Raw genomic sequence first — 23,379 nt, forward strand, 5'->3', positions numbered from 1 at the left:
AGATTTGGCGAACGAGTCCCTCCTTGCTTGTTCAGGTGGAAAATGGCTGTCGTGCTGTCCGTCCGGATCTGCACCGACAGGTTCAGTAGGTGGGGCTCGAACGCTTGAAGTGCTCTGAAAACTGCCAGAAGCTCTAGCAGGTTGATGCGATTCTTGGCCACTGTGTGAGACCAGAGACCCTGAGCTGTGTGGTGGAGATGGTGAGCTCCCCATCCTGTCAGGCATGCGTCTGTCGTGACTACCGCCTGTATCTCGGGATCGTAAAAAGGGTTTCCCCTTGGATAGATTGTCTCTTGTCCACCAGTACAGGCTTTGTACAAGTGTTGGCGAAACGACCACTAGATCGTCCCACTGACCACTTGCCTGAGACCACAGTTTCGCCAACCATTCTTGCATGGGACGCATGCGCAGGCGCGCGTGGGGGACCAGGTAAATACATGACGCCATCATGCCCAGCAAACGCATTGCTTTGCGTACTGTTATCTGGCGACCGGTTTGATATTGCGGAATTTGCAGTAGTATATTCCGAATTCTTTCCTCTGAAGGAAAAGCCAACCCTTCTTGAGTATTTAGAACAGCTCCTAGGAACTGCTTGGAGGTGCTGGGCACCAGACTTGATTTTTTCTTGTTTATGGAGAAGCCCAATTCGAAGAGGAGGTTGATAGTTCTTTGAATGTTTGTCCTGCAAATTACTGGCGTCTCCCCCGTGATGAGCCAGTCGTCCAGATAAGGGTACACTGTGATTGCCTCCCTGCGTAGGTGTGCCGCCGCCACCGCCAGTACCTTGGTGAATACCCTTGGAGCCGAGGTTATCCCGAAGGGCAGTACCTTGAACTAGTAGTGCTGACTGTCCACCTTGAAGCGCAGATATTTTCTGTGCGCTGGGCACATGGAAATATGAAAATAGGCATCTTTCATATCCAATGTTGCCATGTAATCTCCCTTTTTTAGGAGGGGAATTACCTCTTGGAGAGTAGTCATGCGAAATTTTTGGGGCTTGACATACTTGTTTGCAGGCCGTAAGTCCAATACTGGGCGCATTGTCAAATCTTTTTTTGGCACAAGGAAGTAAGTTGAATAAATACCCTTGTTTAACTGGTGTCCCGGGACGAGTTCTATCGCGTCCTTTGCGAGAAGATTTTCGATCTCTTCAAGTAGGATCTTCTGGTGGTCTAAGGAGTGTATTCTTTGTCGTGGAGGGTGGTTTCGGGGACGCTCTAGGAGTTCTATGCAGTATCCTGCAGACACTGTGGACAGCACCCATCTGTCTGATGTGATCCCTTCCCAAGCTTGGGTGAAAATGTAAATGCGTCCCCCTACTGGGGATGCGTGAGAAGGGACCCTGAATGGAGCGTCACTGTTTTGGTGGAGGCGTGCCCCCTCCTTTATTGGGACTGCCTATACCCCTACCACGACCTCTTTTGTTACCTCTGCCATAACTCTGGGTAGACTGCTGGTTAGTGTTCCATGGAGTACCCTGGCCTTGGGAATAGTTTGAGCCTCTTTGGGAGTTTTGTCCGCGAGGCCGACGAAAATTGCCATTCCCTCTCTGGTTAGGGGGTTTGTTGGTTAGTTGCCCTAGGGACTTGAGTGTCTCATACTCGTCCTTGGCATTCTTCAGCGCGTCCTCGACCACCTTTCCAAACAATAGATCCGGCTCCACCGGCTTATCTATCAATGATGCTTGGGTCTCGGCCTTGAAACCAGACTGCCTTAGCCAAGCATGCCTCTTGATGACCGTGCTCTCAGCAATTAATCTGCCAGCGTTATCCGCGGCATCAAAGGTTGATTTTAAAATGCAACCTGACACAGCTCTTCGTGCCAATTGGCTTTTTAAGGGTTCTGGGGCGGAGTCTATGAGAGCCACGACTTCTTCCCACTGGTGGCAGTTGTAACTAGCCAGCACGGTGGTGGAGTTGGCAATCCTTGCCTGGTAGGCGGAAGTGGAGGCTACTTTCCAGCCCAAGCCATAAATCTTCTTGCTCTCCTTGTCGGGGGGAGCTTCGGACGATGACAAGGGTGTTCCCGCCCTCTTACGGGTGTTTGTAACAACCAGGGAGTCCGGTTTGAGATGTCCCCTTATGTACAGTGGGTCAGATTGGGCTGCCCTGAAAAGCTTTTTAATTCTGGGGTTTACTGCCCTAGTGAGATTGGGGTTAACAAGGGAAGGGTCTATCATCCTTTGTATTGGCTTAAGGATAGGGATGGCCTGAGCAACGGGTCTCCTTTCTCCCACCAGTTCCTCTGCAAAGTCCCTCTTTTCCTGAGCACCTTGGGTGTCAATGTGGAAGTGCTGTGCCGCTCTGGACAGGACCTCATTCAGGAGAGGCTGGTTGTCGACAGGGGAGTCGGTAACCGCTGGCTTTTTCTCTACCGGGGAATCTACCCTGTATGTATCTGTGTCGTCCTCCTCCTCCTCCTCCTCCTCCTCCTCTTGGTCCTCATCATCCCCATAATAGCCTATCCCAGTTTGTTCTTCGAACATGCCCACGTCTGGATCCTCACCAAAGGATGGATCTTCCCGATATTGAGAATAGGGCTGTATATAGAAGGGTTCTGAAGGCTGAGTTGGTGCTTCACCCCGGGACTTCTTACTTGGGGGTATTGGATCCTTAGAGCCTGAGGGAGTTGACCCTTCTGGGATATAAGAGAAAGTGTTCTGGGTTTTTGGCGTAGAAATCTGCCAATGATGACATCCTTGACATTACTCTGTCTATGTCATCACTGGACCATTCCCTTGAACTGGGAATAACTCTTTCCTGGAGTGCTTTCCCTGTTTTATCCTGACTAGACCTACTGGTTTGAACAGGGGGCTTAGGGACAACAGACTGAGATTTGTCCTGACTAGACCGACTGGCAGACTGAGACTTGTCCGTCTGTTTAGGTGGAGTAGAATGTAGTTTAGGAGTGGAAGTAGGCTGGGACTGCTTACTTCGTTGTTTCCCCCCCTCCCCGTGGGTGGAAGAGTGTTTCACAGATTTTTGGGCCCTATCAGAGCTTTTCGATGCCTGGCGCCGAAATTCGGGGGTAGAGTCCCTGTCTCTGGAGAGTGTAAGGGATTCGGTAGCAGCCTTCGCGCTGCCTGCCGACGCCGACTCCTGGAGTGCGGCTTGGGGGTAGAGGTTGGCGTCGTCCTCCGACAACCGAAACCGCAGTCACTAAGGGAAGCGAGGCACTCTTAGCAACAGTGGAGGGTTGCATGGTGTCATGAGGCGATCTCTAACGCGAACGCCAAGAGGACACTGACTCGGTGGACCGTTCTCTACGTGCCTCTTTCCAAGAGCTCGACGTGCGCGTCGAGTCTCGGTTGGACCTTTGTTTGCTGGAAGTGGTGTGGGTAGCGCTCGTGTCGCCGGGGGTCTTCCCCATAGCTGCCCTGCCGGACAACCTTCCGAGGTCGGGGACTTGCGCTTGGCTGTCCATCAACGCCACATTGCCCTCGCCGTCCGAAAGTACGGCGTTGCTGCCATCGCTGAAGGCACCCTCCGCGGCCATGGCCTCTTGTCGCCTGGCGTGGTGGGCCCAACGCTTTGTCGAACGGTCCTTAAGGGTCTTCGGTTTAAACCGACTGCACGCTCTGCAATTTGCCTCGGGGTGGTCCCTCGGAAAGCAGAGGTTACACGTGGCGCGTCTGTCAACCCAAGGATACTTGCGGTTGCACTTGGGGCAAAATTGAAAAGGGGTACCCCCCCATACGCACCCTGTGGCAGCGGGCTGGGAGTGTAGGAATATAAGTAATGTACCTATATTAATCAGAGTGTAGGATATGTGCCACCCCCCACTCTCCCTACTTGCAGGGCCGAGTCCAGAGGACTTCCGAGGCCCGGGCCGAGGCCAGAGGCCTTCCGAGGCCCAAATCTGTCGCTGTAGTCCGACAGTTGAATTTTCTCCGATCCGGCGCTGAGTGTCGATGTTCGGAGACTCGACATAGAGGTGGAATAAACGGGGAAATATATTACAATATTAGCAAAATCTGACTAAGTCAGGGAACTCCGCTCAGTGCTTTCGACCAGCATGGCGGAAAAAAACAATCTGAGGGTCCTAGATGCGTGAGGGATCATGGGTACAGTGGACGTCACACTAGGGATAGTATTACTGGCACGCCCTGTGTCGACGCCCATTTTTGAGTTTCGAAAAACAAACTAATACTCCACAGCTTCCACTAGATGTCGGCCTATGCACAGCATGTGATCTAAGCAGATTCCACAAGCCTCAGAAATATATATATATATAGTCAAGGTATTACTGTTTTGCTTCCCAATTATATCATTTCTCTAATATTCATAAGAGTCTTCTCTATCCTCAATGGGGATATCTTTTTGAAAGGAAGACTGACTGACAACAAGCCATCAAATATTCTGGCACCCTCTAAATACTGCGTCGCTCCTAACAGAATCCTCTTACTCCCTTGGTGGCCTTCTCCTCCCAGCTGATCCACCCGGCTAACACCACCGCCTGGGTTAGGATAAGGTAGCGGCTGCTTTCCCCTGCCCAACTGTGAGGAGACTTTAGGCAGGGTTTTTTGGAGGATTCCGCAGGATTCAAAGAATCTTGAATCTCGATTGCTAAAACTGATTGAAGGTACAGAGTAACAATTAAGACTTAAGACTGTTGCACAACTGCAAGTAGTAATTTTCAGTTATGGGGTGGAGGGGATGTGGGTTACTTAAGGTGGAGCCTCAAACATGAAGAGATCTCCCAAACCAATTGCACCTATTAGGGGGGACAGCTAGAAGGGTCTGGATGGCTGAACCTATGCGCCTGGCCAGAAAGACAGTTGTAAGAGCTTGGAGAGATAGATTAGCATACCCCTGTGAAAGGGCTTGTGGACAGGGCACAGCATCCTAAACAGTAATCAGTCCCCGTTAGGGAGAATTCTTCTAAATGTGCTAATTTCCCTTACCTTTTGAGACCCCCAGCAACTTTGTTGGATTTCTAGGACTTACATTTTTACCTGGAAAGGGTGCAAGCCTTTTTTGCCACTCATGTATTTTGATGTGTGTTTAATTTTTGTGTTCTTTGGATATGGAGTTTTAGACGACTCCATAGGTATCATCTTTTTCTTGTGTGTCACACAGCACCCTCAGTGCAGTGGCACAGGGATGTCTTTCAGACTTCCCAAGGTTTAAGTACCTTCTCTGGGACTGACTACTGTTGCCCAGGGAGTGTAAAGTAAAATTGACTTTGCTAGTCTGTTTAAATTGCTAGACCCAGCACACACTGCCTTACAGCAGAGTGATGGAGGGAATACCTAGTATTCCATATGCCTAGAAAACGCACGTAGCCCTCAAAAGCTACCCATCTCAGAATGGCGGGTGGCAGTGGTATTACCATGATTTTCGCAACCGCGACCCGTTTAAAGTCTCCGGTAGCTGAAATCCACTGGAGCCAGGTTTTTCAAGATGGCGTCTGAGCCCCCTCTGTAAAAACGGGTTCAGATCGACTTTTTTCACCATTTCTTTTTGGAAAGGTCCTTCTAGTGTTTGTCTCTGCGTGCCAAACCAGGTTTTGTCCCTTTGTTCATTTGCCTTTGGCAGGCTTCAGTACTGAAGCCCCCCTCTGGCACCTGAGTGTCTGAGGTGGACAGGATGTGAGGGAGGTGCCCGAAACTCCCTGTGCTTAGCTTCTAGGAGACCTGAATGCACTCTGGCGTGATTGGCTGGCTGACTGTCTGGCAAGGACAGCCACCCAGCTAGGTGAGTGACAGCTAGGCTGGAATGAATGGGAGAAAACTGTTTAAAAGCAAGTCTCTGGGACTTGGAAGACAGTCGACTACTGGAACGAAAGAACCGAAGACGAGCTGAAGGAAGACGACTGCTGCAACTCCTGGACCGTTGGTTTGCCCGGTAAAGCCCTGCTGCAGGTCCGAATAGCCTGAAACTCCCTCGACAGAGAAGCCCCTTCAAGGACGACTTCTTCCCTTGAGCTGGTTGGAAAAACCAACTCACAAGCCACCTGGAAACCATCTCCATGCTGGTTGAATTTTCTTCAGAGTGCTGTTGAAAAGCAGAAAGCTAGTGAGAGGGATACCAGTTTGTGGACTTTAAGGCACTCAAACCTTAAACCGACGTTTTGCCAAGCTTGTGGATCCTTCCCCATGCAGTGCAGGAGCCTCCCGATGTCCTCTCTCTTGTCCCCATGACTGAGGCCCAGGAACAGCGAGATCTGCAGGAACTGCCAGGAACATTTGCCTCAGCTACAGCTTTTCTTCATACAAAGGTACTGTGCAGAAACGCGGTTGAGAAATCCTCTCTGCTGCAGTGTAAGTTTGTGAAACTTTCCCAACTTTGGAGTCTTGTTCACTCCTAAACCGACATATTACTCTTTTTTTCGGGCAAACTACTTCCAAGAACATTGGCAAAGACTTGACCGTTTACTACCAGAGCTGTGCTATCCTAGCCAAGACACTGATCCATTGATTTTGGACCAGGCCTATTGCATTGAATTGCCGCTTGTAGTGACAAACTATTTGCCCTGCCCGAGAAAGTATTTGTGTTTAATTCTTATAAACTTTGTCCTTTTACCCGTTTTTGAAAGTTACTGAAGTGCCATTTTGCTCCCACTTCAGGGGAGCCTAACTTGTTCAGAAACGTATTGGTTTGGTACTGGAGTGTATTATAGTGAGATATTGAGCTGCTTATTACTAGTGGAATGTTTTCTAACTAAATAAATTAATATTGGTTTACCAAGAAACCTGGAGTAAGTGTGTGTTTGAACCACTGTGTTGCAAGTCCTTTGTGTAACCCCTTATACTGCTCACATCCCTCTTGAGATAAGCCTGGCTGCTCAGCCCTGCTACCACAAAACTGTGTAGTACAGACTTATACCAAAGGTGAGATTGTGCTTACACCTGTAGTCTTAATTGTGTGTAGTGTTCCCAAAGGGTACTGCATGTAATCATGCCTAACAGTCCCTTTTTAGTGAGCAATTGTAAGATATCCAAAGACAGATTGGCATAATTGGCCTTCTCAAGACCGTAAATGATGCAGTTTTCCGCTTGGTGGAGTTTTATGGATGCTAGGGAGTTTTCCTAAAGTCCACCTATGGTAGGACTCCGGAACACTCTCCTCTTAGTGTACAGGGCTCCAACTCCTAAAATAGGCTGGAACCACCCAAAAGGTTTGGTAGTTATGGCTGAGCAGCCAGGCTTAGTCTAGGAGGGAGAAGGGCTGTAGTAGAGTACAAAGACAGACAGACAGACAGACAGACAGACAGACACACACACACACCCCCCTCCCCCATAATTTAATTTGATTGTCTGTACCTGCTCCCTTTTATTTGCACTTTCCATTTTAAAGTGTAAACTGTTATTAGGCACTATTTTCATTTCATTTTGACTGTGCATTCAAAGTGTTTCTTCCTGTCTTATTGGACGGCATGTCAGCTCCCTTCACAGTTGCATACGCTAAAGGCAAGCCTGTCTGTGCCAGTCAGTGATGCAGCCGGATAATACTCCTTGGCTTCAATCGGTGAAGGCCCCTCTGCATACACGATCACACAATTTACTACCAAAGCTTGCCCAGTTTTACACATTTTCTCCCGTGGGTTTCTGTCCTGTAACTGACATTGCACCGTACTCCCTTCTCCCTTGGGGTTCATTTTAATGTTCTCTCCTTAATGCTTGATCTCTCGTCGCTCATGCTGCTCGCTGCCACAATAGCTTGTGCGATAATTCACCCGATTTTATCTGCGTTACTGAGACCTGGCTTTGCGAATCTCCTGGCCCTGCCATGGACTAGCGTTTGCCTGCTAATTTCAATATTCTTCATTTTGATAATCCTTCTCGCGTGAATTTTATTTTTGGGGGTCCTTATTGGCCCTTCATCATAATATGCAAATAGGGGCATCGCTTGCCCATTTTATCATCTCCCTTACACTGTCTATTCATTTTGTAATCGTCTACTGCACTCTGGGCTTTGACTCTGCCTTTGCGATTCCTTTTTAGATTTAGTGGCCGACCTACAGCTTCGGCACGCTCATACCTTAAACCCAATGATTCTTCTGATCTCATGACTCACGAAAGCTACAGCTCTCTCAACAGAAATGGGCAGTAAAGGAGCGAGCAATGCAATCGACATAATGCTGACAATGTATTAAATGGTATGCTATTGTGCCCCATTTAAGTGGAATTGAGAAAGTAACATCTCCTGCCAATGATGAGAAATTGGGGAGTGAGGCAGGTGATGTAGATGTTTACTTAATTTTATCCATTTGGACTTATCTGCTCAGTTTATTTATAATGAATGTGCTTTAGCATTAAGAGCTCATTTGGTACAGCTGAATAGTTCATCTTTTTTTAATATATTTTAACCTGTATGATTTCGTGTAGGATTTTAAGGAAGGCACCCACGGAGTTGCTATCACCGTGGCCATGATGTAGTTGATATAATGTGTATTTGTATTTATAGAAATTTTATTCTACCAAAATAAAGAATGCATCCATCCACTTCCGTTTAGGAAGATTAAATACACATTTATATAACTAACTCGGTGTATTAACCCGATAATGCATAGAGGTTTTCATCTCATGTTTAATGTGAGTGCTATACCATCCTTTGGGTGGTAGCACCTTCCTTGTCTACTAAAACAATTATGTTAGTAGCACTTGAACTGCGTCAGATATCTCAACTCTCTCAGCTAAGTGTGGCTTTATGACTCGGTGGTGGGGAGGGGAGGCGTGACCAGTCTGAACTACTTTCTGCTTTCCTCGAGGGGATACTGGTGGCCTCAAACTGGGCAATTCCTCAACCAACCTCACATAACCAGAGCTAGCTTTGCTCTGGGAGTGCATGTCTTTGTAAACTCACTTAGCAGCCCTGAATGACAGCTTCTTAGTGGCCACGTGGCAAAGCACATTACCACAATGACTCGGTCACATCAGAAGTTAGTTTGTTAGTGAAAATCGTGTCCACAAATATTAAATCATTGGTCCAAATGAAAGAACTGGACTAACGAAATTATCCAAACCGGTCACAAACTTATAAACAATTGCTCAACCATTTCAAACTTTGATCTAAATTTCCTGCAAAGTAATTCATTCAAACATTAAGGGCATGCGAAAACCAGGACGTTAATGTTGGACTGGTCGAAATCCAGTTTTCTTTATGCAAGCAAAAACAAACACTGATCAGGGTAAATCCAGATCACCGACTAACGAGTGCAAAACATGCTTTCACAGGCAGCAGAAGATCATTTGCGCATCAACTTGCTTGCAGGACAATGACTCGTTGCAGCTCTCACATACCAAAGCCGATTTATCGGGCAATGCAATTTTTTCCTGTCCACTCTCCCATACAATTCTTTTTTGACTAAACCACGTGGCGGCAAACCCATCTATGGGACGAAATTGCAAGATTTGTTTGCCACTTACTGTTTTAGGAGGCTGTGAATGTAATCAAATATCCCAAGATAAAAAGTAAGAAAAGACTGCCCAAACACAGATCAAACTATATTCTTCACACTGCTTAGTAGAAAGCAGAACACAGAATGGGAGAGTATATAGAATGTGTTGGGAGTGGGGTCATTTGTGGTGGGATGCTTATTTTTTATATGAGTTACTCTTTTTTGACACCTTTAGTGAAGTACTTTTAATTTCCAACACCAGTCGCCAGTATTTTCTGGTGTTTGAGTATCCAGAAAAGCTAAACATAATTCATGTTAGGTCTTTCAGCAAAAGGCGTTGTATGCACATTCCTCAATCTCAAGCTGAAACAAAAGTTTAGAAACTGGTTTCTAAGGGATGTTAATATTACATCTTAACATGTTTTTAACTTTTCCTTACCGGCCTCAGCTGCAGACACAAGGTGCTCAGTTGCTGTAAGGGTCTCTTCCCTCCCTTCTTTTTTATAAGCTTTAATGGCATTGTAGCTGAGAGAATTGAAAAAGAGAAATTAAGATGCACACTCTAAATAGATCGTAATTATGGTTTGCAGTATTAAATTAATAATTAAATATTACATTGATTAATATTAGAACAATATTAAGGATTTTCACTACCTCATGCTCGAGACTCAGAATGTGAATAAAAGCAAATGTTTCAAGAGGGACAAACAGAGGGTGCACTCAGTACCCTAAAACAGGAATGGACATGTCTTGCATATAAACGAATAAATGCTACTTGTGTGACAATGTTCTAAGCAAGCCAGAGAGCCAGTAAATACGTTTTTAGTTATTAAAAATGAAACAAAACAAGAAAAAGGCAATTGTGGCTCCAAATCCTGGGTGGTCCCTCTATGCTTTCCCTCGACCTTGAAGGGGCTGCCTGCCAAGGCCATAGCCCCAACTTGCCTACTCAAGCCATGATGAAATCCCTCCTCCACATGGGTACCTCCACACTAGTCCTCTCTTACACCAGTCCCACTACAAGAGGCACCTCCTCTCCCCCCACACGCAAACCCTGTACTGTGGCACGTGTGCCTCTGCTAATGTCACATCCATCTCTGCAACCTCTCCTGCTACATCCATATATATCACATAAGTGACAACTGTGTGCCCTCACAAGTGGGCTATACAATTAACACCCCCTACCCCGACACCTCGAACACCTCTTAACACAGATGGTGTCCCCTCAACACAATCTCCAGTATGCAACAGTCTTGCCATACTACATGGATCCAGAGATCCAAGTGCAGCTCTATTCCCTTTACCTGCAGGCTCAGTTAAAGCAAGCATCCTATATTTCCCTTTTCAAAGCGAACAATTAAAATCAGCGAGTTCCCATCAAAATTATGCAGACAACGAATGAGCAGATGTAGGCCTGAATTACCAAACATGCGGAAAAGAACTTCCCCAAATACAAATTAACCAATTGTTTGCCATTAATTTGGCCAGCACATAATACACAGCTAACACACATACTTCTATTACATACTATAAACTCTCAATATGAAAGGGTGAGCCCACTATTTTTATCCAATTGTATGGGATCCTTAAAGACATTTCAAGCATCTTTGCACTTGCTCCTCTTTGCACAGCGTTGCTTAAAACATATGAAGCTGCTGAATTAGCCACTTGCACAGCATACTACAACCTAAAACAAAGCACCTGCTTCAAAGATATACATACATTCACTGTGCACCATTCCATTTGGGTTTGCACCCTGTGAGAAGATCGAGGGCATTCTCCCAAGTAAACACAGAATCCCTAATTCAGCTGGCCTGGGAAGGGCTGGCGCTCTCGGATCCCAACCCTGGGCAGTGGACGACCGAGGGAGGATCACCTGGGTAGGAGAGCCCGGGGTTGTCCTCGAAGGAATACCCCAGATGAGATGCAGTAATATACCGAAGAAGGTTGTGAGGAGAACGAAATCCCTGAGGCTTTTGTAGGCTGTACCACACCCACCCCCCTTCCACCCAATTAATCTCCTGTGCATAAATCCAATGACCCCTCTGTATATGGTAAATTGCCTGCGAACCCAAATCCTGTTGCACTCTGAAACTACATCTACAGAACCCCTGTTTTCCTGTGTCCTATCTGAATACTCCCAGTCATTCTTCGCCATGTCCCTCTGATTGTTATTTCCCAACCTCCCAGTCTACTTTGACAAAACACCACTGTTCCCCCTATTCATTTCACAAACTCTACCAAACTCACCCTGCTAAACTTACCAAAACCCCTAAAGCGAGGGATCTAATTTCTCATGACACCTTTTTACCCCCCCATCCTGCTTAGCAGGATATGTAGAAAACTAACCCCCTTCGATCAGACGCAAACTTCCTTACATCATGAAAAACAACGGACTAACACCAAAGCCGTTGACCTGACATGTTCTGACACAAGGGTCAGGTAGAGTCAGGCAATTGATAATAACCACACACACCTGACGGCCCTTTCCCTTCCCCCCAGGGATAAAAGGTGGAGCACGAGAGCACACTACAAGTAAGGCAGACCGCATGACAGGTCAGCTATTCCAGGACGGCAGTTCAAGAGGAGGAGAAAGGCGGCTACAACCGAAAGGACGACAAGGAGAGTAGTGTCCTTGCTGTTTTCGACCCAGACCGGCAAAGCCTCTCGGAAGGAAATCATAAGACTGGGAATAACAGCTAACGTGTGGTGCAGCAGATGTCAATGGTGCACAGAGTCCTCCTACACTGATAACCAAGGCAGGGAGAGGTGCTCGCTACCGTGGTATCGTCCTTGACTCCAGAGACAAGAAACGCCAAACGGTTCATCAAAGCCGGTGAGTCGGAGTAAAGGGAACGATGTTGAGCAAAGGTTGCAAATCGCAACATAAGGTGAATTGAAGAACAAGACTGTGTGTGTTACGTGAACAGTTAAAATGCAGGGAAAGATCAGCTGCAGAGTGGTCCAGCGTCACGTTGGCCCTCAATCGAAAGACTCTGCTTGGTCCCCTTTTGCTAAAACTATAAATACCAGAGGGCCCTAGGAGAGCCTGTCGTAAGAGGTCAAAGTTGTCATGAGGCAAGACTTAAATCCTTCCATTATGGACCCAGGTAGGGACCAAAACCGGAATAATTCAAAGGTGTTAAGGGATGGCAACACTAGGAACAGATTACATCCTTATAGAAGACTGTTGTGTCCTGTTTGCAGGAAAAAGGCAGCAAAAACTACATTACCCAGAATCCCCTGGGGTCAGGACTACAAGAACAAGCCCAAGAGGGGCGGGCCTCATGCACGCGTGCAAGGATATCCAAAGCAGGGGGCTTGTGCTTAAGCCTCCAGCAGGAGAGGACGTGTTCGGAAGAGCTCCGAGATCAGGGATCTGCATGAGGGGCCACGCCCCAACCACCGTCCACTCGGGCCCCACGCAAAGAAAAGATAAGTAGCGCTTGCGCTAGGGGAACTCCAGAGATAAGGGGAAGAGCGCATAGAAAGACGCCGCCACACCGCTGGGCCAACACGGTCCGAGAAGGCAGCTGGGGCACGCGGAAGGGGGGGCTCCGCCCACACTCCACACAGACCCCCCGGCGACAGAACAGCTAAGTCACGACCGGGGCACCCAAGCGAAATCCTGGCATATCGCGCGCATTAACCCAGGGAAGGTCCCGAGTCCAAAGCAGTGCATGCGATTTGCATGGCAATTAGCCACGAGGGGGAATCGCTTAGAGCAGAGTGCTTGAGCCGCCACAAGTCACGTGCGGCAGATGCTTCCTTGATTCATAAACGGATCGCTCAAGGGTCAAAGACCCAGTGGATCCATCTGTACAGTGCGGGGCCACATGTGGAAATTCCGCATGTGTCGGCTTGTTGACAGCATTAACCCGCGCACTAACTCCTAGTGCTCCGCACTGCTAGCATACGCAACATGGTGCAGATTATCCAAATTGCATGCTGGCAAGTGTTGTTTTGGGTGTGTGACGTAACACACAATATAGTAACTCAGTGCTTTCTTGCAGCAGTAATACGCTCCAGATTGTTACCGGACTTGAGAGTACGCCGGCAGGAGGCCAGAACTCACCCCAGAGCTAAGTCTATTTCCATCTTTTCAGACTCTCTGATGCACACTGTATAATAATGTGACTGTATGTATATACACTGTACAACGTGAATGTATGTTTACTGTGTTACCCATTGTTCCCTTCCCTGTCCACCTCCCCTCTCCTAACCCTCTCACCGGTTACCCTACTGCTGAACCCATCCAACCATCTTGTCCCTAACCCTCTTTCCCCGCTGCAGTCTCGGTGTCTTGTATAAGGTCGGACTTGCAAGTGCCCAGAAAGCGGAGGGGATGGTTGGTTCGTGCCACTCCTGAGCCTGAAGACTGGAGCCTTGACAAAAGTGGTCATGCAAGGGTTAAGTAAAAATCCTTGTACAGTCGAAAGTCTTTGACACACAACCAAAAGGAAAGCTTGACAGGGATTTTAAAGGAAAGCCTGACTGGGGGCTAAAATCCGGACTTCAGTAAAGTGAATAAAAGCTAAGGCAAATGTGAACCCAACTGAGGGATACCTGCCAAATAGGGTGGTAAGTAACATCCAGAGACCATTGAAGTACGTGAAGCCTAACTAGGGGCTGAGACCTGGACTTGAGTAGGAAAAGAACCGAAGGGGTCTAGCGAAGAAAAGGCAAGTGTGAAACTGACGGAGGGATGCCGAAACAAAGTTGGGGAAAGGAACCCCGCTTTTCTAATGAGATAAGATCATGAACTGTGTTAGAATGACAAGCAAGATCCCGACCGAGGGATGTCTACAATGAATTGATGGTCTGAGCCTGACCAAGGGAGGCCATCGTAACCAAGAGGAAAGCTAAGGCAGGTAAATCCCGCGCTGTGATAAAGCAAAGTGAACTGTGAAGCTGGCAAGTGTGAATGTCTACAAAACAGGGGTGATGCACGTTAACCCCAGGGGCATTGTGTTGACAAGAGTGAACCCGGCTGAGGAATGTCCACAGTGAAAGATTATTTAAAAGGACATTGAAAATCGAGAATGCTACAGGTGAAATTATTAGGAATAAAGAAGCCGCAGTGAACCAGTCAGGGGGAGGCTAACAGTCAAGAAGGATCAGAGCCCGGTTGAGGGTGATCCCGGGGTGAAGGGTCATCACCCATCATAAATGATTACGAAGAGTAACTTTTTGATTTGTTATTTTGACACATCAGGCTCCCGGGGCAAGAGACTTTGTGTAAAGAGACTTGACCACCGAAGATCCCGATATCACTGAGAAGAACAGTAGCCTCATGCTGGAAAAGCCCAGTTGTGTTCTGTGTTCGTAAGAGCCCGCCTTGTCCAGTCCTAAAAACGTGGGGAAGGGAGACCTCGCTATACAATCCTGACTTATCATTTTTGTGAACACTTCTTTCTTTTGAACACTATCCCATGCTATTTTTGTAACTTAGCTGTAAGAACTGGCAATAGGTTTGTTTCAGTATAGGCCCTTGATATTTGACGAGATGCCACTAGAAATGCCTTATTATTATTTGATGGTCGAAGCTTGCTCCGATCTTCGGTTTAGATTAGGTGTTTTTCTCACCCATTTATACAGTTTAATAAACACCCTTGAACTGTGATCACAGAATGCGAGAGTCACAAAAGCGTTTGGAGGAGATCTGGACTGTGGCAGGTTTAATGAGCTGGGAACCAAAGTGCGCCCCTCACACACCTGTTTCTCAAATGTCAGGGTGGAGTACGGCCTAACTTTTCCTATGCGAAGGTGGTATTCCCTAGCTAAAGAAACTAAGTATAGTCATAAGTTGAACTGTGTCATAAGGTTCAACTTAAAAGTCAGTCTGTGTCCAAAACCTATGCTTGCCCTCACAACTAAATCTATACAATGTGCAGGGATGTCAGCAACCAATAAAACAGTGTTCAAAGCAAAGTTCTGAGCTTTTCCCAGCTCCTGGTATGTTTTCAGCTTCTTCCTTAGACTGAAAACAGTTCCACAAAAAGGTCTTGGAGCTCCCTTCCCAAGTTCAACAAAGTTCCAAACAATCTCGGGGTTCCCGTTCCTAAATTCAACACAGTTCACAATTAATTCAACTTTATCTGTTTCAGTATGAATGTTATTCTTTCAGGCTTGCTCACCATTCACTGGACCCTTCTTTTTCCATTAGTCACCAAGACTGATGAAGTAAAACAACTTCAATCTCCTTGTTTTGCTTGGCTCACTCCAAGTATGGGCTATTCAGTCTAGGCGCAGATGTCAGACAACACGGTCCACCCATCACAGGTCACACAACCGATAACCCTTGGCACTTTATAATGTTCAATGATTTTCACTGGCCCACTTTGCCACCAAATGTTTCCTTTCACCACTTGTGACATTAGTCCATATGCGCTCTGGTTTCTTCATGGCAGTCTCTTGACTCTGCCAACACAGGCCTTTCACATACTTCATTTTGCTGTGTTTACTCCTTGATATCACCTTGCTTTCACACTAACCAATAGTGCTTCTAGTTTGCCTTTCACATGCTTCACCAATTTTCATTACTGGTTTTCACTTGGCTTTTTGATTCCAATTGCTCAAAATAGTTTTCATAACTTTTCTTTAATTTGATATTGAATACTTGGTAATTCTCTCGATACTTAAGAATGTCAGTCGGGTCTCCAGACCCTTTCATCATATGCATTCATCTGTTTGGCCCCTACTTTGGCCCAGATTAAGCCCCTGGATGCCCCAGTGCGAGTACTCTCTCCCAGCCACTCGCAGGTATGCGGCAGCTCCTCTGGCGTTCGTGCTGCCTCCTGCAGTGAAGTTTAAGCTTCGGTGACACACGGCTCGGAGCCCTGTAGAGCTCTGGAGTATCTAGCAACTCTCTCTAGACTCTGTGTCCTTCCCCGCTCTCCGGCATCCACTGGCGTCCTTTCTACCGGCTTCTCCTCTCCAGGCTGCTCCACGGCGCCCTGGTTTCCGAGGTGGTTCCCTGCTTTCATGTGGGTCACTCCCTTTTATGTGCACCTGTAGCCTCTTAAGGGGTTGCAGGTGAAAGTCCTTTGCCTGACTCCAATTAACTGTCACTGGGACATGCCTGACTTTCAGAATTGTGTTCTACAGTCTTCCTCCTTGTCCCAGTACCAAAGTGGTGTGTATAGGTGGAAGTGTGCATTCCTCATGGTCACCTCTTGCTAGTCTTAAAGGGACCGAAATTGGATATATGTGGAATGTGCGACAGAGGGGAGGAGTGGTAATTACCTATGAAGGTGGAGGGAAGGCAGGATGTATTTTGATAAGGTAAAAGGGGATATCATGCCTAACCCAAAGGCACCTTTCCTCCACTCCCCAAGGTCCCACCGCCCAGGTGATCCTCCCTCGCATATTCAACCCCAGGGTCGGGATCCAAAAGCGATGGCCCTTGCCTGGCCACCTGAGAGGAAGATCCAAGGGGAGTAGATGGGAGGATGCCCTCAAGTTCCTCACAATATATAACAGGAAGTATACCCAATTGAAGGAGAGTAGATAGAGTCAAGAATTGGTACCAACTATCTCCAGTCTCACTAATGCCAATTACAAAGAAAAGAAAGCCTTCAAGTTGGGCAGTGCAGATAGTCAGGCAAAGGAGATAGTCTCCATAGTTGTTGCGTCACATCTCAGCATCCCGACTCTGTCAATCACAGTTTCCTGATGTCTCTAGAGACAGATGTCAGTTGCGGTATGGATTTCTCTGTGTACAATTAGTCTCTTACTGTCCCTCAGTACTTGGACTTTGTGAGAAACCTGACAGTGTCTCACTTTTTAGTTCCCAGGGATCTGTCCTCCAGGTGGGCAGGACATGGCCATCGCTATTGGATCCAGTTCCTGGGGGTGGACCAGTGCGGGAGGATCACCTGGATGAGGTGGCCTCGGGGAGTGGAAGAGGGATACCGACGGGTGAGACGTGATACCCCCTTTCTTATATAACACTTTTTCCCCATCCTACCTCTTAGGATACTCAGAAGTGCTCCCCGCCCCCTTTTCCACCACAAACTTTCCTGCACCGCGACAGACAACGGACCAACACCAGGAACCGTTTACCTGACATGTCCCAACAAGCACAGCTGACGAGCTGACGGCCCTTTCCCTTCCCCACAGGTATAAAAGGCCAAATGCACAAGGAGGCAGCTACTCTGCACTGGCAGTTCAAGCAAAGGAGAAAGGCGGAGAGACATGGAGGGATGACGAAAAGGGAATGGACCTTGCCCTTTGCAACTCAGATCCGTGAAGCCACGGAAAGGGAAAGCATAAGACCGGGTAATCGAGCTGGTGTGACGGGTGTCAGCGGCACACAGGGCCCTCCCGCGCTGACAGTCAAAGCAGGGAGAAGCGCTTGCCGCCGTGGTGCAGTCCTTGACTCCTGAGACAAGAAACTACAACAGTACAGCAAAGCCAGTGAGTCGGAGAAGACAGATAGTAAAACCGAACTGTGATGGGCCCAAGGTTGCAGGCGGCAACCTTGTTGAACAACTTGTGTAATTGAACTTTAAAGAAGCCCTAGTAAAAACAGAATGGTCAGGTGTTGTGGGGTGCTCATTCGAAGGACTCGGACTGAAGCCCTTTTGGGTTGTGTTGTTTTGGTGGAAACCACAAAAACCAAGAGGCTTTAGGAGAGGCTGGTGTGAAGTGTCAAAGTGGTCCTAAGAGGGTCGAGCAGAACCCCTCGTACACGCAAAAGTCTTTGACACAGAGGAAAACTGTGCAAAGCCCGGCTGGAGGCTTTAAGGAAAGCCTCACTGGGGGCTGAGACTCAAAAGGTAAAGGGAAGAACATAAGGGGTCTTATGATCTGTGCAGAGAGAAAGCTAGGGGAAGGGAATCCCCCGCTTTTTCTGATGAAATGATTGAATCATGAACTGTGTTAGAATGGCTAGAAAAGTAAATCTTGCATTGCGGTAAAACTGAGTGAACTGTGAAATTGGCAAATGTGAACCCGACGGAGGGATGGTTGCAAATTGGGAGTATACAGTGATACACCCGTGAACATTGTGGGGACAGTATGAAACCGTCTGAGGGATGCCCGCAATGAATAGTTGTGGAAAAAGACAGCAAGACTGTCGAGTGCTAGGTTTTGAGTGAAAGGCCGTAGTGAACCCGACAGAGAGGCTAACATTGCAAGAAGGATCGGAGTCCAGCTGAGGGGGATCCAAGGGGCAAAGAGCAATCGCCCAGCGTGAAAGATTACCAAAGGAACTTTTGTTTTGTTTATTGCTTATGGTTCAGCAGGCCTTCCAAGGCAGGAGACTTTGCAGCAAAGAGACTTGGCCCCAAAAGGTCCTGGCATCATTGAAAGGAACTAACATTGTGCTGGCGAGGCCAAGGAGTGTGCTGTGCTCAAAGGTCTGGCCTTGTCCTGTGCTAAAAACGTGGGGAAGGGAGAGCCCCGGCTAGAACATCCTGACTTAACATTTGTAAATACTTCTTTCTTTTCTTGTGAACATTATCCCACACTCTTTGTGAAATTAGCTATAAGGATTGACAATAGGGTTTTTTCCAGTAAAGGCCCTTTTATTTGACAAGACGCCACTACGACTGCCTTATTATTGTTTGATGGTCGTGGCTTGCGCCCATCTTAGATTTAGGTTTAGATTCACGTTTTTCCAACCCATTCATACAGTTTAATAAAAACCCTTGAACTGTGATCATTTCCGTCTGTCTTTACTGTTGCCACCATGAGTTACAACTTTAAGTTCCAGCACAAAGTCTCTTTTCATGCTTTATTGTTCTAGAAACGTGGACAGCATGCTCCAGTAAGCAGAAATACTCTGTTTCACAATGGCTCGAAGAAATTTCACAAGATCGAAAAAGCATTTTCTCCTTTCAACGTAATTTATAAATGGCTGACTCTAGAAACCTTTTCTCCCAGTTCCAGACAGAAACGTTTCCATTTTCAAGCATTTTTTTCAATGAGATCTAAAACCTTCTATATAGATTCCAGTCAGTAGCCTTTCCCTCTCAATCACTTGCTTTCATTTTCTCGCCAGGATTTGCCTAGTGTGTCTACTCAGTGAGCAGTAGCATTCCTCCATATCTGGAAATGATTCAGTGTTTCTGAGTGTGTGCAGCATCTGCTGTTCTACCTCTGCCACTTCTTCTCGATCCGCCGCTGCAGGATTACATTCTCTTGCTTTCGCCAAGTGTCTCCGTTCTTCGTCGCAACTATTAAGGGGCTGTGTCCAATATCCACAGTCTCCCACCCCTATGGTCGGTCTGCTTGGACCTTAGATGTCTTGCTTCCTGTAATATTAATGGTAGATGTCTGAGGATTTCTACTGATCCCACACACTTGTTGTTTGCCTCCTGCTCCCTGCCCCTTCAATTGAGACTTGCTCTCATCCTTTTAGCTCACGGCTCATGAGCCGTGGAAGATGTTGGAAAGATTGCTGGCTTTGCTCAGATTTTATGGTTGTTGGAGTACACTCTGCCACAACATGTTGTGTCATTCTTTAAACTGGGCAGTGAGGTGCAATATTGAGATGTGTTTTTTTGGTATGATATGCAAACTGAACAAGAATAGGTGGACATTTGTACAGCTGACGCCACAAGGTCCTAAAGAGCGGGTCATAGTTTGGATGTCGCAAGACAATCTATGGACTTGGCAATGATTATTGGAATTAAGAGAATTCGGTAGAACAAAGTTAAGTTACTGGGCAGGGGTTCGCGTGAGCGGCAGCAAGATGGCGACTTTGAAAGGAACTCTGGCACAGGTGAAATCCTCCAATAAAGATCTGCGGTCTTTACAGAGACATTTGCACAAGCTGGGCTGTTGATCTTAACCGCCAAGGGCGTGCTCCAGTTTAACAATAGAGCTCTGCACATGAAAGACGTTGAAATGATCCTTAGAGTGTGGAAACCACAGGCGCTGTGTAGGCCCTGAATCCCGTGAAAACCAATTGCTCCGTCTGTGCAGTGAAGCCCACTGGAGGTCAGGGCTCAGGATGCCTCGCTTCACCACTCAAGCTTGATTCGAAGCACTGCATACCAGTCAGCATTAACTGGTAGTCAAGGACGCCCTGCCAGGGTATCAGGTAATAATGGGGCAGCGGGGGTGTCCCCCCATGAAAAATCAAAAAAGGTTTGGGGGTTGCAGGGGTGTCCACGCATGTTCCATGTAATAATGTCCCCACAAAAAAAACGAATTTTTTTCCAAGTTTTTTGCATGGCGATATTTTTGAGAGGACATTATTACATGGAACCCCTGCCGGCTGCTGCTAGCGAAGGGCTGTGACACTTAAAGGCTATGTTGCTGGGTGGCAGCGGTCAACTGTTGCATGGATCTCAGCGAGCAATGGAGTATTCTTCTGGGGTTGCCAGCATTTGAGGATGGCACGGACTGAGGGCCCTCAGTTAAATGAAAGCTGTTGGGAATGGAAAGGAGGAGTAGAGGGTCAGGAGAGGCGGTACACAGACGACTACATGCTTAAGGAGCATGAATATATACTGAAACTATGGTACAGAATCACAATGTGCTAGAACGATCTGTGATACTGTTATGCTCACCTGGTCTCTGCGGGGACGTTGGGGCACGGTGGCAGCCCTCCCTGGAAATGGCTTCCCTTTGTCAGGCTTCTTCCCCTGCTTGTGTGTTTTGGACTGCCCTGGTTTTTGGCACTGTCCCTGCGAGGATATGAGAGGTCGTGAGAATGCAGTGATATGAATGCTGTGTCCCCCGAACCCTTCTTCCAAGAATGTGGTGAGCATGCACCGACCCATATAGTCTCACCTGTTTAATGATGATGGTGAGCTCTCCGTCCTGCTTCTCACTGCACGGGCGCTTTAGATGGACCGAGTTTCTTCACTGGTCCATGTGCGTGGCAGCCCAGACCGGCTGTGGCGGAACCACTCCGAAGGTAAGTGTCCTTTCAATAGCGTCTTTCCTTGATTATTGTCCGTATCCTTTTATAATGTCTTCCCTTTGCTTTCTCCCAATAGGAGATATGCGGCCCACCGGTAGTTGCGACGCAAGAAGTGAGCCCCAATGGAAGAAAAGCGTTTACGATGTTCCAATAGATGGTAAGGTTGGTTTTAAAGTCAAGAGCGAAGCTTTGTCTGAGCGCGACCTTAGAGTAATGTCTTTAGTGATTTTCTAACCTGGTTTGTCTTTTTCTCTGGCAGGAATTGTTTGCCGATGTCGGACTGCAGTGCTGCTATCCGGAGATCTGCCGGATAAGTGTTGCGGCTGGTAGCCGGAATCGAGTAAGGATGCGCTCAAACTGTGGTTGCTGCTGGAATCAGGTAAGGATGCGCTGCGACTGCAGTTGTTGATGGAATCAGGTAAGGATGCACTCCGACTATGGTTGCTGCTGGAATCAGGTAAGGATGCGCTCCAACTGCGGTTGCTGCTGGAATCGGGTAAGGATGCGCTGCAGACGGCGGTGAGCGGTACGCTCCCATAAGCAGATTAATGCGAAGCGTTTACATGCAGTTGGGGCAGGCTTAAATAGCCTGGCTCCAGCCACGCCTATTAGTTTTGACTCGTGGCCCCACCCTGCCACTCCTTGAGGATGCTGCACGTGCAGCCCAACTCACTCCTATGGCCAGGCCCGACCTGGAGGCACGTGGAGACCCTGCAGGGAGAAACCAGAACTTGCACCAGAATAAAAGTGTGCAGGGCACACTTACCCATGAGCCTGGCGCCAAAGGCGCCAAGACTGGGTCCAACTGGACCCTTTAAGTTGTGGAGTCAGTGGTTCTTGCCCAGTGGCCATGACAGATACATGGCCTGGGCCCCAAGAGTGGCACGTATTTGAAAGTAGACACTGATGGAGGAATAACACAAACATAACATCTGTTAATTTCCAATTAATAACTTGCCCATGGTACAGTTGGTTCAGGGACATGACGCAAGACCATTTGTTGGGCAGACAGTTTTAGCAACAGTCCACCAGTGTCTGACAGTATAAAATGGTGCAGGAAACATACACTGAGACACTATACTGTTCCTCGAGTAGGCATAGATGGGAGAGAGGAAAGAGTGCAGGCTAGAAGACTGCAGGGCCTGATCAGAGGGATTTACACCACAGTGTTGGACATTGACAATACACTTGTGGCACATGATGAATGTTGTATTCACAATATTCAACAATGAGGCAATACAATCTGGATAGCTAGGTGCAGTCAACTCAGAGATAGAGTCATGAGGGCTGGTAAAAGACTGCCTGTTCTCAAACACGTGGGAGGTGGGCAGCATCCAGGAGATTGGGATGGACAGAGAGAGCAGCATTAAGAAAATCTTACAGGTGCTTAAATGAAGCATTATGGTCTAGTCTAGGCCAGCTGGAAAGGACCAATTAAGTAAGGACTGTGGCGGAAAATAGAATAAGTGGTGTAGACATCACCAACCAAACACGGCTTGATGTAAAACTCCAAATGGATATGAAAAAAATGGCAGTGAAAGCCAAGAATCTTGAAGGAGGTCTAGAAAAATAGCTACATATAGCTTGTTGGCTGCTTGATTCAATACAAATTCAAGGGTAAATGGAGGCGTGCATGGTAGAATTGCTTAGTAAAGTCCTGTATGAATTTTCCTGGTACCACAAAAATTCATGGTTAAACATGCCCAAGATGGCTGGCCCCCAAGCTGTATCCGGATTCTCCCCGTGGACTTCGTTCATAAGAATTCTAAATTACAGAGATGGATATACACTGCTGAACACATAGGGGAAAAAGGAACACTAATCTGTCACTGCACCCAGACTTCAGCCCGGCAACGCAGAAAGCGTGCAGACAGTGAAGATGTGAAACTAGAACACAGATATTGGATTGAAATATGCAAATTTGTACCCAGGAAAGTTGAAGATAATGGACAATGTTTTAAAATTCCTCTTGTCCACGAACCTGTGGAATGTAGATGAATCCCTGAGGAAGCGGCCACTGTCTCCGTCACAGGCCGGAACCTTGGAAGAAAATGGGACCAATGACATTGACTGACTGGATATCAAAGACCTATACAATAAATATGAAATAATGTACTTGCTGTCACCCGGATGCAATCACCGGAGAGGAATGCAGCTGA

General features: G+C 47.3%; 1 protein-coding gene across 1 annotated transcript in view; it reads right to left on the minus strand.

The window, feature by feature from the left end:
• SLC25A32 (solute carrier family 25 member 32) overlaps window positions 1-23,379 on the minus strand; it is a 259,881-nt gene that overhangs the window by 181,501 nt on the left and 55,001 nt on the right. The window contains exon 3 of the mRNA XM_069621468.1: window positions 9,782-9,867. Coding sequence (XP_069477569.1) covers window positions 9,782-9,867 — 86 coding nt within the window. The remainder of the gene's footprint in view (window positions 1-9,781; window positions 9,868-23,379) is intronic.

Source organism: Ambystoma mexicanum, chromosome 5q (assembly GCF_040938575.1).
Source record: "Ambystoma mexicanum isolate Mex_15411 chromosome 5q, UKY_AmexF1_1, whole genome shotgun sequence".
Taxonomy (NCBI): domain Eukaryota; kingdom Metazoa; phylum Chordata; class Amphibia; order Caudata; family Ambystomatidae; genus Ambystoma; species Ambystoma mexicanum.